Raw genomic sequence first — 17,824 nt, forward strand, 5'->3', positions numbered from 1 at the left:
TGCAGTTTTCAGTTCCATATTGTTTTCGAACTTAAAAGTTTTTAATTAGTTTAAAAATCAAGACAGAAATTAGTGTTCTCCTTTCTTCTATGACTATCCACACGCTAATAGTGAAATATGTGAAGCGTTGAGATAGGTAGAAAGTTCTGCTCTGCCCCACCTATAGCCCATTTCGATCGCCAATAAGGCGTTCAATAAATACATTAATATTATATTATTTATAATATATTATTATAAATAATATTATATTCATCTTAGATTAATTTCAGAAAGCATTTACAATGCGCAATTACACGCATACGAATGTTTAAGAACTTCGTGTAAAAGGGTATTTTTATTCAATGCGGTACACGTATTTCCGATTACTACAGAGAAAATGGAGAACCTGTTTGGCGAGTTTTTTTGCGCAAGTTTTGGAATGACCCAGAAGAAAACATTCACACTTCACAGAAAAGAAAAGATTTAACAACAGAATTCCTTCAAAAATTCATAGAAAAAGAGAATCTGACTGGTAAGTTTTTCATGAGAGAATATTTTTAATCAATCAAGTTATCATATTCTCTTGACGGTGATTGGGGGTGCATGACTCGCATGCAGTGAAATGGCCCTGAAGAAGATCTATTTCTAACAAAAAATTCTTAAAAATGTGATTTTAGAAATTTTTTAATCTGAATCTGAACAAATTTTTATTCCTAAAATAATACACAATTCTTCAAAAAATAAATTGTCAAATATATTTTGCTATTATGGATATAAGAGTGAAAATATCTCTTTGTCTTAGAAAATACGAAGATAAATTTTCTCATTTTCAAAGATGAAGGATGAAAATAAAAAAATAATAAAAAGGTTTTGTGGAGAGTGAGTTGTTACCGACAATGTCAACTTTCATCTATGAAAAGGTACCCCACCGTAGAATCGAGTTAACATATCTTACATGCTAGTGAATTGGAATTATATTTTTGCAGTGGTAGAAACGCTACAGTACTCCCTGACCAAAATTATATCTGTGATCAAATTCGATGAACGGATACCACTAGTTGATTCATTGCTGTTTTGTGAGAAGTCGGGAAGGCTCTATTAAGATCTTTTGCTAATCGTGAGAGCTGTATTAAGATCACGGTCGTTGTTGCTCCTGCATTGCCATTAGCACTCGAGTGTATGCAAGCTGACGTTGTGTGTGATCGAGACGAGACTGAGTAGCAAAAGTGAGAGGAGGTGGATAATGTCGCGGTCACAAGTAGCATGTCAACTGTCCAATGTGGACCATCCATCGAAGTAAACGTGTTCAGATCGAAGTGGGTTACTGCCATGGTAGGCGTGTTCACATCATGTCCGCAGGTCGCACGAGACCTCATTTACGCCTCTAAATTTCCAACCATAAATTATGGGCGATTGAAATGGGCTACATGTGGCGTAGAGAACTCTCTGTTTATGGTAACATTTCGCCTGCCTTGATTTTCAAGTAGATAAAAAAACTCTTAAGTTAAGAAATTGTATGGAACTCAAAACTACATTGAACATAGCTCTCAAAGAAAACGCCCTGGAAATTTAAAAAAAATATTTTTGACTTGTAAATGCGAAGAATATTAAGAAAAGTTAAAATATCATAGTACATTCCTATACAATAGTAGAAAAGAGGGAAAGGGTGAAGGCCTGGAACTAGTTTTCTCCCCAGATGGCGTACGCGTTGGTATCATGAATAGTCATACAGTGAGAACGGTCCCTCTGTTAAGCTTTTCAGCAAATGATCTTAAAACCATAGGCTATCCCGTATTTTTAAATTATTGAGAAGTTTTCTAATGAATTGAAGTGACTTTTCTTTCGGTTTCGTTCCGTAACCACGAAGACGAAACCACGCTTGCAGTAACACAACTGATCAAATAATCGTTTTGAAATTATTCCTCCTCAAAACTGTCTTGCTTTATTGATTCTTCATAGTTACAATTTATTGTGAACTGGGAATCTTATCTCTAAATATGGTGCTTGACATTGAAAGTTTTCGTGCTGACAAAGGTGGAAATCCAGATAAAGTGAGAGAAAATCAAGTCAAAAGATTCAAAGATCCTACTCTTGTGGATAAAGTTGTCGAAGCTGATGACAGATGGAGAAAGCTTCGACATCAGTTGGACAATTGGAATAAATTAAAAAATGTCTGCAGCAAGGAAATCGGCAAGAAAATGAAAGCGAAGGAGCCAGTTGGTGATAGTGATAGCCTTCCTGAAAATATTACATCAGATTTGAGTGCTGTTGCTTCTGATGCTCTTCAAGCTCTTACAGTAACACAAATCAAGAAAGTTAGTTCTTTGATGGACGAAGAAATCATCAAATGTAATCAGGAACTCGTTAAATTTGAGCTGTTGCGCACTGATTGTTTGAAAGAGATTGCAAATTGGTTGCACGAATCGGTGCCTGTTAGTAATGATGAAGAGCAAAATGTTGTTGTAAGAACTTGGGGTGATGTGACCGCAAAGAAAAAATATTCCCATGTTGATTTAATTACAATGATTGATGGAGTTGATAGCGATAGGGGATCTGTTACTGCAGGTGGTAGAGGCTATTATTTAATGAATGCTGCTGTTTTTCTGGAGCATGCACTTATACAGCTAGCTCTCCGCATGCTGCATGAAAAAAAGTACAAGCCATTGTACACGCCTTTTTTTGTACGTAAAGAAATCATGCAAGAAGTGGCTCAGTTAAGCCAATTTGATGACGAACTGTACAAAGTAATTTGCAAAAGCAGCGAAAAAGGAGATGCAGTTGATGAAAAATATCTGATTGCAACTTCAGAACAGCCTATAGCTGCATTCCATCGTGATGAGTGGATTCCTATTGAAAACTTACCAATTCGTTATGCTGGCATATCCACTTGTTTTCGTCAAGAAGTCGGCTCACATGGACGAGATACCAGAGGTATCTTTCGAGTTCACCAGTTTGAGAAAGTGGAACAGTTTTGCATAACTTCTCCACATGATAATAAGTCATGGGAGATGTTTGATGAAATGCTTACGAATGCAGAAGAATTTTGTCAAGTGCTGGAAATACCATATAGAGTGGTAAATATCGTATCTGGTGAATTAAATAATGCAGCTTCAAAGAAACATGACGTTGAAGCTTGGTTTCCCGGTTCAGGTGCCTTTAGAGAGCTTGTGTCTTGTTCTAATTGTTTGGATTATCAATCCAGGCGATTGCAAGTTCGCTATGGTCAAACTAAAAAGATGAATGCTCAGGTAGACTATGTTCATATGCTTAATGCGACTATGTGTGCTACGACTAGAGTTATTTGTGTAATTCTTGAAAACAATCAAACAGAAACTGGTGTTATTGTTCCGAAAGCTTTGAGGCCGTTTATGCCTCCTAGTATGCAAGATGAGATTCCATTTGTCAAAACAGCACCTATTGATGAAGCAGAAACTAAAAAACAGAAAAAACACAAAGAAGGAATGAAAATTAAAACTCAAGGAAGTTAAACTTTCTTCAAAAAATAAGCTTTGCTTAATTTAAAGTTAATGCAGTTGCTTCTTTCTAGATTTTTTTCGAATTATCTAACTATTTATAAATGACATATGAGCAACATAATGATATAAGCCATGTTTCAATCTTCAATAAATTATTATATCAGTTAATATGAAATATTTTATTTAATACAATTATAAGTAATGCATAGCGTGCATATACACGAATTCTTTGTTTATTTTGCTGTATCAAGTACTAATTTATCATAAGAAACCAAAATCAGATTATGTATCTATGGGGGTTTAACATGGTTAAAATGTTTTAAAATCAAGTGCCATTACCTTGTTAAATAGTTAAAGCATTGTTTGATCTAGTTAGGTTTATAAAAAGATTTTGATTGCTAAATGTTTTATGGATTTTAAGGAACTATTATAAAATGATATGGAATTGAGATTTTTATAAATAAATTTCATTTTCCAGGGTTTTCCCTAGGTATAAAAAAAAGCAGGGTGTTTCTTCGTAGAAAAGGACACTTTGAGATTTAATAGGCCACTACTTACTACCATTAAAATTCATCAAAATGTGTAACATTATGTAATGGCTGAATTTGATCCTCAAATTTTAAATTACCCTCATACTTTTTTATGTGTATATTTCATAATGTAATTCTCACTCAATATCATAATAACAGAAAAATTTTAAGCTTTTGAAAAATAATTAAGGCAAGCTATAATACAATCTCTATGTAAATTTTCTTCTAAGAAAGGGATTAACAACTTGAAAGTTTTTTTATATATTTTAAACTAAAATTTATGAGAAAATGAACATTTAAAGGTACATTTTTAAATAAAAAGTATTTATTTAAAAAATAATGGCAAAATGTAAAATAATTAAAAAACACGTTACTATACACCCCCTCCCAAAAGAGATGTGAATATCTCTAAAACTGAATGTCATACGAATTTTAGCTATATAACTAGACAAATTAAGAAAATCTTACTAAAAGGAAGGAAGGAAATTAAAGTTAAATAATTATCAAAAACTAAATAAATCAGAAGTAGACTTTTTATAAAACAGTTAAAAAAACAATCTTTCCTAAAAAAAATAAAAAGGCAGTGTTTTTATGGATATGGTGCCTTATTTTTACAAAAAGTGCAATGAGGGTGCATTAATAGAGATAAAAGGGCCAGCTGGGTGGGCTGCGCAACGCTTATGGAGGACGAAGATGTTTTGCCAATAAAATAGTCTCCGTGCTCTCATATATTAAAGTAATGATTTTAATACATTATATTATTGCTTGGGAAAATGGCACAAAAACAAACATAATTTTAATTTGAATACATGCTGAGAATTAGGAATTTGAAAAAAGACCTCTTTAATATTGAAGATAATGAAAAAAAAAAAAAAAAGATTTGTGAAACGCTTATCCAAAAAAAAGCAAGAATTTTTTTAAAATGAATCATTTTGTAATGTATCGCATGAAAGAATTTTTATGTGAGAAATTTAGTTGATTATGGCAGCTGCCTATCTCGAAAGTTGATTGCTTGGAAACGCCCATGGTACTGACTATCAAAAGGTTAAATTTTTTATTCCATCATATTTTCTATTTACCTATGAAATATTTTTTATTTATCTCCCAAAGCTTTCGCAGAAATATTTTCTACATTGTAAAACATAGCTCCATAAGGTTTTTAATATGCCAAATGAATTTGTTTAACTTTTTTTTTCTTGCGTGTACAATATTTGAACAGTGACACTTAGTGTGATTGGAATTTAGTATAATCTGAACACTCAATAATTATCAAATTAAATATTGTATTTATTTTTTAAAATTAGAAATGATGTATAATAATTAACTTCAAAATTTAAATTTACATAATCTAACAGTAATAGTTAGTAAAGCTTTCATAACAGTATTTAGATATCAAACTAAAATATTCAAAATAAACCTAGTGGCAGAATTTTTTAGAGCTTTCTGCAACAAAACTCACTATCACTAATATCTTTCTGCAAGATACTTTTAATAACATATACATGTCATTAATTAAATTTAAAGTAACAGAAATGTTGTATTTACAAAAAAAGTCTATTTGGATATAATAAAATTGTATGTATTTTTTTATTCTAATATCATGAGCGATATTTTCCCATTTTGTAAGAGTAAAATTATTTCTTTTTTCGCATTTTGTAAACATCATCACTAAAAAAAAGTAATAAAAAATCGTAAAATCCGGGAAAGAAAAGAAAACCGAATTTTTTTTATTTTTCCCAAAAAAGAATGAAAAAAATCATAAGCATTTCTTCCCCTCTGATGCGTGAAAAAACGCATCTTGAATATAATTGTCGAGGCAAAAAATCTTTCAAATCTGCAGAAAAGAAATTGTTATAATATTCTTTTTTTCCCATTCTTCTCAAATAAGAATAGAAAAATTATGAATATTTCTTTCCCTTCTGATGGGCGAAAAAGGCATCCTTTAAATATAATTTTAGAAGAAAAAATTTCGAAAATTTTAGCAGAAAAGAAAACCAAAATTTTTTACTTTCTACAGGAAAATTCTTTCTGCAAGAACTCTGTAACATTCTGCGATAATGTTGCCGCGATCCTGCCACGGGGGAAATGAGGTTTCAATGTATTTCTCAGCAATTTTCCTCTTATTTTCTTTTTTCTAGCTTTTCAATTTCGATATCCAATATTTTCACTAAGATTAACGTTGGCTACTTGCACTTAATATTCTTCAACTTCCATAGGTTCTTTAGCTTGCTTTTCTGAAACAATGTTTTCTTCTACTTGTCTTTTCATTTCCTTCTCTTCTTCGGGTGAGTGTTCTCTTTTATGTTTTCGACTACCATGAGAACTTTAATCGGCAATACCTTCTTCAGCTACAGAATTACCAATTTCTGTGATATCTTCATCATCTTGCGTACATTGTTTTGCTTCTTAGTGACTGCAAAAATTTAAGATGGAATGAATTGATATTCATTCTTTGTGCACAATTCTCAACCTTAAAAATTAGAAATTTTTAACAAATCTTTGCTTACGAGGCTAGATTGTATATTTTAATTGTTTTCATGATATATCACTAAAACTACCAATAATTTTGATTACCTGGGAAATATGCTAAAAACGTAAGAATTTACTTAAGCCAATTTCACTAGTTCTTGCAGTTCTTTAATTGAATGTATCAAAGGCATATGTAAGCTACTTAGTTTGGCCCACAAGACTTATTTCTTCGCTTTACCAAAAAATATGATCTTATTTCAGAATGCAGAAAGATGCTTTTAATTGCTATATGTATTAAACAAGATCTTGTTTAATACATATTTTGCGTAAACTGAGTTAATTTTAAGTTATTAATTGTGGCAATTTTGAGAATCTGAATAGATAATGTAGAACACAATATTTTATGTTGTGTTCTTTATAACACTCCTATCGAATATTTTAAAAATCTTATCTTAATTAAATGTGAATTTCTCAATGCATTTACCCCTTGCGTATTTGTTGCATCCTATGCATATTCTGTAATAATGTTCCTTTTTATTTTATAAGTACTAAGATTTCAGTAAGAAAACATTTATTTCAACACACATTTTAGAATATATTCTAAGTAAAAAAAATTCAAATGCATTAAACTTATAATTAACCGAGCGATTGGAGCATCAAACTTTGTCCGGAGTGACAGGTGTCCAATCCTCATAGCTGCAAGAACCCACCGAGTACATGCTCGTAAAATCCGAGGAATCGTAAATTGTGGTTGGTCGATGAGCAGTACCATGGGTACAGGAAACAGGAGAAAATTTTCTTCCCCTTCAGATTTATGTCTAAATTGTGGGAGTGGCCAAGCGAATGAGTGATGCTGCCATCTATCAGGGGGGGGGGGTTCTGAGTTAAGTCACACTTTTACACTAGTGATGCTCTTTTGTCAAATGAAAGGCACTCCTTCCTGACTTAATTCACAAGGCCAACACATGGTTAGTGAGTTTGGCTTGTCTAAGTGTCATTAGAAACAACAATAGATGTTGTAATGAAAAGAAATCAACTAGATTATATTTGTCGCTTACAATGACAAGTAATTATGATTATTTACCCAATAGGTAATAATAATTAGTACAGTACGATCGAAAAGTTATAAAAGGAAGTTTGAAAATGTATGAAATTATCAGTTTAAAAATATTCTCTTTCTAGTTGTATGTATAAATTTTGTTCTTCCAGTTATTAAACAAGATGATTTTCTCAAGATTAAACTCAATAATAGAGAGGGATGGGGTCTTAATAGGGTACATAAAAAGTTCACATTAATCATGGGTAGCGCAAAATGTTTTCACAGTTGTATTTTTTCAGTCTTGGTTTAATGTTTACTTACTTATAGCTCATTCATTAGTGATATAAAGTTATTTGCTTTAAAATAGTAAAAATCCTTTCAGTTCTACTCTGCCCCAAAGGACTGCTAGAAAAAATTTATAAGTGGGAAAAGTGTATACGAGTAACACTTCTAATAAAGAACTAAAATTAAACATAAATTACAGTAAAGCCTTCCAAGACTGATAATTTTTATGATTGATTATTTATACAAGAATAACAAATTATAAAAAAAACTAAATTTCATTTATTTGCAGCTATATTTGAACTTTTCTTTTATAAAAAGTTGCAAATAATCAGGAGTATCAAATTAATCAGGCATAGGATCAATTGATAGTTAGATGTCTTATCCAAAATGTTCACCCTGCTGTAAAAAAGTTATGGGATTCATAAAGTGTTCATTGCAAGGATGCAAAATTTACTAGACTAGTACAAAAAATTACTAGCATACTACAGTTGCTATACTTATGAGTATAAGTATAGAAAATATGAAATTAAAATCATGTATTGGAGTGATCAAGATTGGTCGCCAACTAGCACCATTCTAGTTTTGGTTAAGGAATTTCTGTGATGTTTCGGCAACTAAGCCTAGGTTTTTAAAACTTTTCTGGGTACTTTTTTTAAATATACTTATACAGTAAGGAACCGATTATCCGGAACGATCGGGACCATCGCTGTTCCTGATAACTGATTTTTCCGGTTTTCTGAATCGCTACAAAAAACCTTTTTTTTTATTGTTATGCCCAACTAAAAAAAAAATATTTGGAAATAATCTTAAAAAGAAGGAAAAACGATGAAGTAATACACTAATGATTATTTCCAAAATGATGGTAAGGTAAACATCTTTCAAAAAAGAAAGAAAATCCTAAAATCTTATGAGGAAAAAAATTTTTTTTTTTGAAAATGGCGGGAAAATTTATTGAATTTCGTTCCGGTTTTCTGATTTCCGGATAACGGGTTCTGTACTGTATATATTAAATATATAACAGCAATGTACCACCTGGGTTGGATACTGGTTCCATATCAAGAGTCCCCTCTTTCTGTGGAATGTATTATGATTGTTTTCACTTTCTACATTACTTCTCGCTTTCAAATTGCCTAAAACAGAATGTGGCGTAACTACCACTATAAATGTTAAATACCAATTCACTAGTATACAAGACATGTTAACTTGATTCTATCATGAGGTACCTTTTGATAGACAAAAGTTGACATAAGTCTGAGATGAAATCTCCCCACATTGGTGACCTGCAGACGTGATATGAACTTGTCAATAATGATGGATGGTTCACAATAAAACAGTTGATTTGTTTAAAAATATATTGCTCAAAGAAAAAAAAAATTCGGTGAAGTAAATAAAGTCTCCGGGTGAATAAACAAAAAATGAGCGAAATGATATAAAGAAAGAAAATAATAATAAGAGAAATGCTATAAAGAAAAAAATATAATGAGCAAAATTGGTATAAATAAATAAACAGCATGAGTCAACTAGTGGTATCTGTTCATCGAATTCTATCACAAATAAAATTCTGGAAGGAGAATAATGTAGCATAACTAACATCATCTACAGGCCATTTAAATAACAAATAGAAAATTATTAGGAGAGGGTAAGAGAAAATATGTGACATTAAATAAATAAACCACATAAATATTTTAAAACGTTTATTCACTTTTACAAATGATATGGCAGCATAGAATAAAAAATAATTAAAAATTTGATTTTATGATATTAAGTTTGTGACACTTTTTTTCATCAAATGTTTCACAAAAACAAAATATGACAATAATTATTAGAAATACATATGAGTACAGTAACAAAAAAAACTTACCATACAACCACAGTGTATAGACATAGAAATCTATGCATTATTATAAAACAATCGTAGTTTTATTTTATGACGAGTTTCAGCAATCAGATCTACCTTAAAATGTAAATCAATGATGTTAATCTTTACAAAAGTATGAAATTTGTTTAGAAGAAATTTTGAAAATCACAATCAAACAGTGCACTTAAAAGTAAAAATATAAGCAACAATTTTATATATCAGTCATATCAAATGACAAACAAATCTTGACAAATTGTTGCCACTAAAATCAGGTAGTGTTCCACTGAACATTGGTTAAGAATCAATAAGCGGCATGCAGAGGAGGTGATGGAATTAAAATTTTTTTTACAAGATAAATATTTTGTTCAAGGAAACTTAATTTATTAAAATACTGCATGATTTTAAAATAAATTTAATAATAAAGTTATTGAATTTTCTTTGGTTTCAAGGTATAAAAATTTCTTTGGGGGAGGAGGCAGAGAGAGCAAAATTAATACGTATATTCACAATAGTTCTTTAAATATTTAAAAAAAGAAATTAAAAATTATTAAATGCCTGCAACATGATGATAAATTATTTTTCATTTCTAACTTGTTTTTAACTAAGCTGGATTTAAAATTTAAATAACTGGTGAGTTAAGAAAATTCGCTTTCTTTGAATGAGATATTGAGGGAGGAGGAACTTAAAGGTATTTCTAATTATTGAGAGGACATATACCTATTTTCTGCCTATGTTTAAACAACTAAATTACGAAAAAAAAAACACTCATACAATATATTCTTCATATTTAAGAATAAAAATTAAAATTTTTTAGGAATTTTTTTTAATTAGGTAAAAAATTAATTTAAGCTATGGATTTATATTTTCTAAAGCATATATCTTCCATTTTTTATTTGGAAATCAATCTATAAATAATACAGGAAATGAATAGTAAAAAAAGAAAATAATGATTGATTGATTGATTGAATGTAGAAGTTTTATGGCACAAGATCCAAAGGAGGATATGCTGCGCCAAACAATTTGTTGAGTTAGATCTAATGGTAAATTGCACACAATAGTTTCATTGTCGTAAAATAAATGAAACGAATAAGATTGTTTATCTCAAGACACGTATTTTTAAAAGTTCATAAAATCAATAAAAGCGTAATTCTATAAAACACACAGAAAAGGTAAAACGGTTCATGGGTAGGAAATAAGAGTGAATAAAATCAGATAAAACAGTTATATACAATATAAAATACCAATAGCTCGCAGAAATGCGAAAATGTTAGGATGATGAATATCATCTAACAAATCCTTCATACATAAAATTGTGCTATTAAAAAAGGTAAGACGATGTCGGTTAAAACAAGGACAAATGGTTAAAATGTGATGAACCGTAAGTAAAGTATTGCAAGAGTCGCATTTGGGAGGAGATTCTCCAAACAACAGATGAAGATGCGTGAGTCGAGTGTGGCCGATTCTGAGACGATTAAGCTTTACATCTGCATTACGTAAACGTAATACAGGTAAGGGGTCTATATATGGTTTGATGTTATGAAGTTTATTTTGAGTTTGAAGGTCCCAATGCTGTTGCCAAAGGGACGAGATGAGCTGTCGAACATGTAGTTTAATGTCTGAGAATGGTACAGATATTGTTAATTCAGTAGTTGCAGATCGTGCTGCAGAATCAGCCAACTCATTCCCTGGGATACCGACGTGACTCGGTATCCAGCAAAATGAAATATTAAATCCCTTCTTGTGAAGAGCGATTAATAAATGATTAATGAAGCATAAAAAAGAAAATAAATTAATATGGTTCAGTACTCTCAAGTGATACATATATTTTTTTAAAATTAAACAGCATTTTTCTTTTGTCCTGTCTTCCATGATTCAACACCTCATTTCAGAGAAATTTAATAAAAAGTTTGTTTCAGGAGTTTGTTTCCCCACCTCTGCACACTGCAGGTATCACTAATATAATCAAGTTAGAAAACAATGATTAAAATAACTATAAACTCTTCTGTATTAAAATTAAGTTTATAGTAGTACATTGATTCTAAATCAAAAATACTACATTTCTGAAAATAAAACAGAAAGAGATAAGATCAGACCAAAAGTGACACATCTACTGTTAAGCAACTAAACTGCTTGCAACTTTGGATGTTAAAAAGAAGAAACAAAGAATACGATGATGACATAATTTATGATATGTGTTAATACAAAAATTGTGCATTTTGTTATGTATTAGCTTACAGTGATGTTAAATTTTATTCAACTTCATAGCATGATAATAATTAGCCATAATATATAGTAGTTGTATAAAAACTTTTTAATTTCTATCAAAATCACATTAAATTTGTAGTTTTTGGGTCTATCAAATAGTCTAGATCATCAGAAAATTGAATTGTTTGAAAGTAAATATGCCTTCAATAAATGATTCGATATTAAAAATTCTAAATTTCAGTATTACTACTGGAAGACTGATGACAGAATTTAAATTCTTTTTGTTAAAAAATGTGCATAAGCATACATCAAAGTTTATAAATATTTCCCTTAACTAATTTTAGTTTGTGGGGAAAGTTTTGGAATCTTGTGCACGTTTTCATAAAAACATATAAATTCAACATTAAATTTCTTTCACTGTACAAACACTAATGCCTGTTTTTAATTAATTTTCTAACATTAATTAAATCTTTTAATTTCAAAATATACGTTAAATGTTTATACACTATAAATGAGCAAAAAAAAATCACTAATTCAACAGTTTTCAACCAAGATTTAATTTACCATACAAGTTTCCAACTGGGTTTATGTTTGTTGAAATTTAGTATATTGCTTTTTCTTTTCAGAAAATGAATTTCAAACTTACAAATATATCTATATTTACTAAACTATATATAAGATATGTATGCATATATATAATTAACATTAACAAGGACATTATAAAAAATAATGAAATTAAGAATAATTTTTCCAATTTTAGCAATGATTATGAATGTAGTAATTTTCAGAACACACTTTTTACATTAAAATATAAGTTTTTGACGAAACAGTTAAGGAAAGTTTGATAAGATGTTCAAAATTTGAGGGAATTTTGATTCAAGTAGAGGAAATATATAATACATTTAGATTTATATTTTACAAATATTGAAATACCAGACATTTCTCTAATCTAAATGGGGAAAAATATATATATAATTTAAGATAAAGAAAATTCCCTGTAATTTTCCTTTTGAAAAATTGCTTTAAAACCAATTATATTTATCAAAACATATAAAGTTTGGTGTTCATTTGATAATTTTTTTAAATTTAGAAAACACACACTTTTTTAGAGGGTTTGTTCAATAATTGAAATATTTAGATAGATAATAATTACATATTATGATGAAATTAGATTAAAATGATCAAGTTAAAATGAGTTTTTGGAAGGTTTATACTTATTTAATAAAATAACTTAAATATTATGTTGATTCAAAGTAATGTTTCAACCTAATATGTCTTGATAAGTAAAAACTTTAATAAATTTTAATCATTATGTACGAAAATATGCTCATTGAAATACAAATAAGTTTATAATAAATAAGAAGCAAGTATATTAGTGAATACAACATTTAAATTAGTATGCCTTTATAAATTTCAATGACAAATTTATAAGATGAACATACATTTATTATATTACATGACCATTTATATTTCACATAATACATTTTCACAAATTTGCCATTTGAGAAAGGGCTAGAGGGTTAATAAAAACACTGTTATATATTTGAAAGCAATCTGTTCTATTATTAGTTACTTTTGTTAGATTAGGAAAAGGTTAGTCTTGGTCTTTTAAATAAGTATATTTAAAAGGAAATATATCTAAGTATGTAGAATAATTTTAAACTATTATCACTTGAAGTTTTGAAAAAATTAAAGCAACATTAAATCCTACGTAGTTTTTATCTTACAAACCAAAATCTCATAACAGTACAAATGCTTGATTATTAATTCAATCATATTAAAATTAGAGCTGTTATGTTTAGAATGTAATATAAGATATGCATTAATTTTATTCATTTATATATTTTAAGATTTCCTCTTAGAATTATAAAAATTGTATATGATATTAATTATTTTTAACAGATATGTTCATAAGAAATGTTTACATTCTTTAAACTAAAATTTGAATGCTTAGATAAACATTTTATTTGAGTTTTAAAATTTCAAAGTAAAATTTAATTGAAGCTAATATAATTGAAGCTAATATAGAGTTTTTAATTTTCAACAATTATCTTAAAACTAATAAGTTTAGTTGATGTTTAGAAAAAGTTAATGTTTTTAAAATAATTAATATATTAAGTTAATAATACATACTTGAATTTAAATGTAATAAAACTCTTTTGACACTTCAATTTTTTCAAAAATCACACACATTGAAATGGGTAAATAGATTTTTTTACTCAGTAATAAAAATATTGCAAAATATGAGTTTTAGAAATTAATACATTTTTGGTTTACTTATGCAATAAAAAAATTTACTATTTCTCCTATAAGATTACCCTAAACTTCTGAGAACATGAAAACGCAAAACAATTATGGCAGCACATACTTAAAATTATGAACACTCTTACTTTTCATTCTGGAAATAGCTTGGAGGGCAAGAGTAGTTATAATATAATACAAAATCATTCATTCTTTAAACATTGGTACAAGCTTATGAGCATACAAAATTGATATATATATATATTTATATATATTGAGATCTTGCACCATAGTTTATAATTCTCCATTTCATATATGCACCATTTTTTAATCTCTTCATTTATCACAGATAATTTAAAGCAGATAAAATAACCAGATATTCAACATAAATGTTGATATTACAGAGAATATAATATACATTCGAATTGAATTTTACAATCGCATTGCGATAACAATGTAGGCATATTGTTCAAACATTACATGTTAAGGTAACTGGGTTAAAGATAACTTAGTTTAAATGATATGCACCTTGAAAATGCAAAATACAACATTGGATTATATGTTATTAGGTCATTAACAGATTCAAAAAGGAAGAGTTTTAGATAATTCTTCAGACAAATTAAGACAGGATTTAATAATTCACAGTTGATAGCACTACTTCATTTTTAACTTTTTGAACAATGCCTTTATTGAGAAGAAATCTGAAAAAATATGCCTAAATAAGGTTTAAAAAAAAATAAACGATGGCAAACATGAAGGAAAGTGTTTTCTGTTCATGAAAGAGAGGGACAAATTATTGAAGCTTGACTGCATTATAATTAACATTATTATTCAAAGAGTACAGTTATTGAGTAACTCTCTTATTTTATAGTATTACAAGAAAGAGGATTTCAAAATGTAAATTAATTTTTAATAAGTCAACAAATAAAATGAGACTTTGGCAATGAATGAAGTGAATTAAATTTCAGTAATAAGTATAATAGATTGTTGAGGTAAAATTAATTTTAATATATTAAATAAATATTTTTTTGCAACATGCTTATTAAAAATACATATAAATAAATAAGAACATTTCTTTAATATTATAAAAAATTTTATTAGCAAATATAATATATAAAATTAAATTTTTTCTATTTCAACATACTTTGGTTGTAAGTTATAATTAATCAAATTAATTAAAAAACTTGAAAAATACAGTTATAATATCCAGATAAAAATTAAAAATTATTTCCTCAAAAATTATATAAAAAATGTTTAATAAAAAAATTAAACACTAGGATATGGTTTGATTTTTCTTAGTACAATTAAAAAAAGTAATTAAAAATAGTGTTTGGCAATTACAATAATAAAATTATAATTATTTATTATTACTTCTTACCATTACATGCAATGCAGCACAAAATATATATTTAGAGTGATATGAATCCTTTTTAATAATATACTTGAAATAATATTAACAGAAAATAGTTTTTGATTGATATGCGACTATTTATTTTCCTATATTTAATGCAACGATAATTGCAAGACAGGAATTTTGAATGATATGTAATTATTTTATTAAAAAACATAACAAGTTTATTGTCTGCATAACCTGATTTAGAATCTAAATAGATATATTTTAAAACATCAAGGAAAACAATTATTTTCAAGTGAATTTTTTTTTAAAAATTGTGAAAATTTTCTTTTTTTACTTTTATTGATATGTCCAATACAATAAAAAGTTACTTTAACAATGCACTCAATTTGTGTACATGATATGCAATTAATAACTTTCACATAGTAATATAGAAGCCAATAAAATTTAAACCTGCTTTAAAAATCTGTGATAATGCCCTTAAGAGTTAAAGACTTTTGTTATATCACACATGGACCTTCATGAAATCTTTACAGATAGTTTGTCCTTCAGTACTGTACGCCCAGGCTAGTTGGCACAGACACAGAATATGCAACAATCAAACAACAATGTCTGTATCAGCAAGACAGGTAGTACCATTTGGATAAGCCTCCTTCATTACAAGGCAAGGACACAGAAATTAATTCTGTTCAGACATGAAAATGCTGCACAATATAATAAAGAGTTGTCAGTCCTATTATTAGGTTAGAAATACTATGAGCTTTGGTATGGCTAGATCCACCACATTCGTGATTTAAATCTGCCTCCTAGAAAAAGAGAAAAAAAAGGTTTTAATTTTGATGACTATATAATAATAAATAAGCTATTTGAACTCATAGACACATACTAAAAGCAGGACAGAAATATAAAAGTCATTTAAATATAAACAGTATTACTATTTTTAATCATTGCAAAATCACAAATAAATATTGTTTGAAACCTAAAGTTGTATACCATTAATAATAATTTAATTCTATTCATCAACAAATTATTTAATTTTTGTTAAAAATTATAAAGTTAGTATTAAAGTAGCTAAATCAACACAATTTAATGCATTACTTTTAACATGCTTAGATGAATTTAAAAAAAAAAGTTATATAAAGTAATAAAAATACAATTGGTATTCAAAAATCTGAAAAAAATAGGGAGTTTTGAGGTTCATATTTTAAACATCAATCTTAAACCATTAGGGATTTCCAAGTTAAAAGCCTGATGTCCTGAATTGTCATGGTTTTTATCATTTTTAGCAGTTATTAAAGGGATTTAAACAGCGCTTTTAAAATTCTGGTATTTGCAATATGAAATTACTACAACATGCAAATTTTGGATTGCACAATTAATCACTTTCAGACATGTTTGATTTTGTTTTAAATTCACATAATTTTTTACAATAGTTATTGTCACAGGTTTCCATATGGTTTTTAAAACTCAATATTTTTAATATTACAACACAAGCATTTGATTAAACATTAAAGCAACTTTTTGTACACATTCCAATTCCTATTCATCTCTTTCTTAAATTATTTGCTGATATCTATATGGTTTTAAAATGTCAGTATTATGACACTCTGCTTTTGAATAACATATTTAAGGGGTCTAAAGTGTTTTCCTAACAATTTTTTTTTGTTGAGAAAATTATGTGTAAGGACCTGTTTTATTCTGAGTAAATTGACACTAAGTATAAGATAATATTGAAAAAACATTTACAAATTTACAGCAAAAATACTGAAGCCCACAAACGGAAAACAGAAAATAAGACACATATTTTAACTGGAATCATCTGCTAACTCAAGTACTTTGTAAAGTTATTTATTCAAACTTTTGTCTTTAAACCATTAATGATAGCATAATTTAGAAGAAAATTGTCATAAAAGTATCTACTTAAAAAAAAAAAATTAGGCTTAAAAAATTAGAGCCCAAACTAGGTTTAAGTACAAAATATGTATTCACTCTTAATCTTCTGCTTAATTTTTAGTTTGAAATAACGATCAGTGCTGACTTTTAGGATAAAATAAACTATCTCTAACTACATTACAAATAGAACAGCTATGCCACCTGGTGTATAGATTGAGAAATAAACATGATTGATAATAAATAAATAAATTTAATCTTTTTTTGCACTGTACTTTTGAACACTCTTGCCCACAAATATTATAGGCTCAAGAAATAGAGGGTGAATTTTTTCAAAGAAATGCTTACATTTAAAAAATCTCTGCCTTATGTTAAACTTAAATAACAATTATGAATTCTAAGATAAGTTTTGGAAAAGTTATAAAAAAGTTGTGTTTAGATGCTTTCTAGATGAAATCCAAATCAATCAGACCTCTTTTGCTTACTTTTTGACATGCA

General features: G+C 28.3%; 2 protein-coding genes across 9 annotated transcripts in view; one reads left to right on the forward strand and one right to left on the reverse strand.

The window, feature by feature from the left end:
* Positions 1 to 1,711: 1,711 nt before the first annotated feature.
* Positions 1,712 to 3,623, forward strand: SerRS (Seryl-tRNA synthetase). Its single transcript, XM_016048226.5, has one exon. It carries the CDS (start codon positions 1,977 to 1,979, stop codon positions 3,465 to 3,467), a length of 1,491 nt encoding a protein of 496 aa, XP_015903712.2. The 5' UTR covers positions 1,712 to 1,976; the 3' UTR covers positions 3,468 to 3,623.
* A 12,136-nt stretch (positions 3,624 to 15,759) lies between these two features.
* LOC122271814 (voltage-dependent calcium channel subunit alpha-2/delta-3) overlaps positions 15,760 to 17,824 on the reverse strand; it is a 485,956-nt gene continuing 483,891 nt past the window's right edge. For all 8 annotated transcript variants that reach the window (XM_087167453.1, XM_087167454.1, XM_087167451.1 and 5 more), the window contains one exon: positions 15,760 to 16,242. In XM_087167453.1, coding sequence (XP_087023579.1) covers positions 16,126 to 16,242 — 117 coding nt within the window. In that variant the 3' untranslated portion in view covers positions 15,760 to 16,125. The remainder of the gene's footprint in view (positions 16,243 to 17,824) is intronic.

The sequence above is a fragment of the Parasteatoda tepidariorum genome, chromosome 7 (assembly GCF_982258835.1).
Source record: "Parasteatoda tepidariorum strain Cologne lab strain chromosome 7, Ptep-v5.0, whole genome shotgun sequence".
NCBI classification, from domain to species: domain Eukaryota; kingdom Metazoa; phylum Arthropoda; class Arachnida; order Araneae; family Theridiidae; genus Parasteatoda; species Parasteatoda tepidariorum.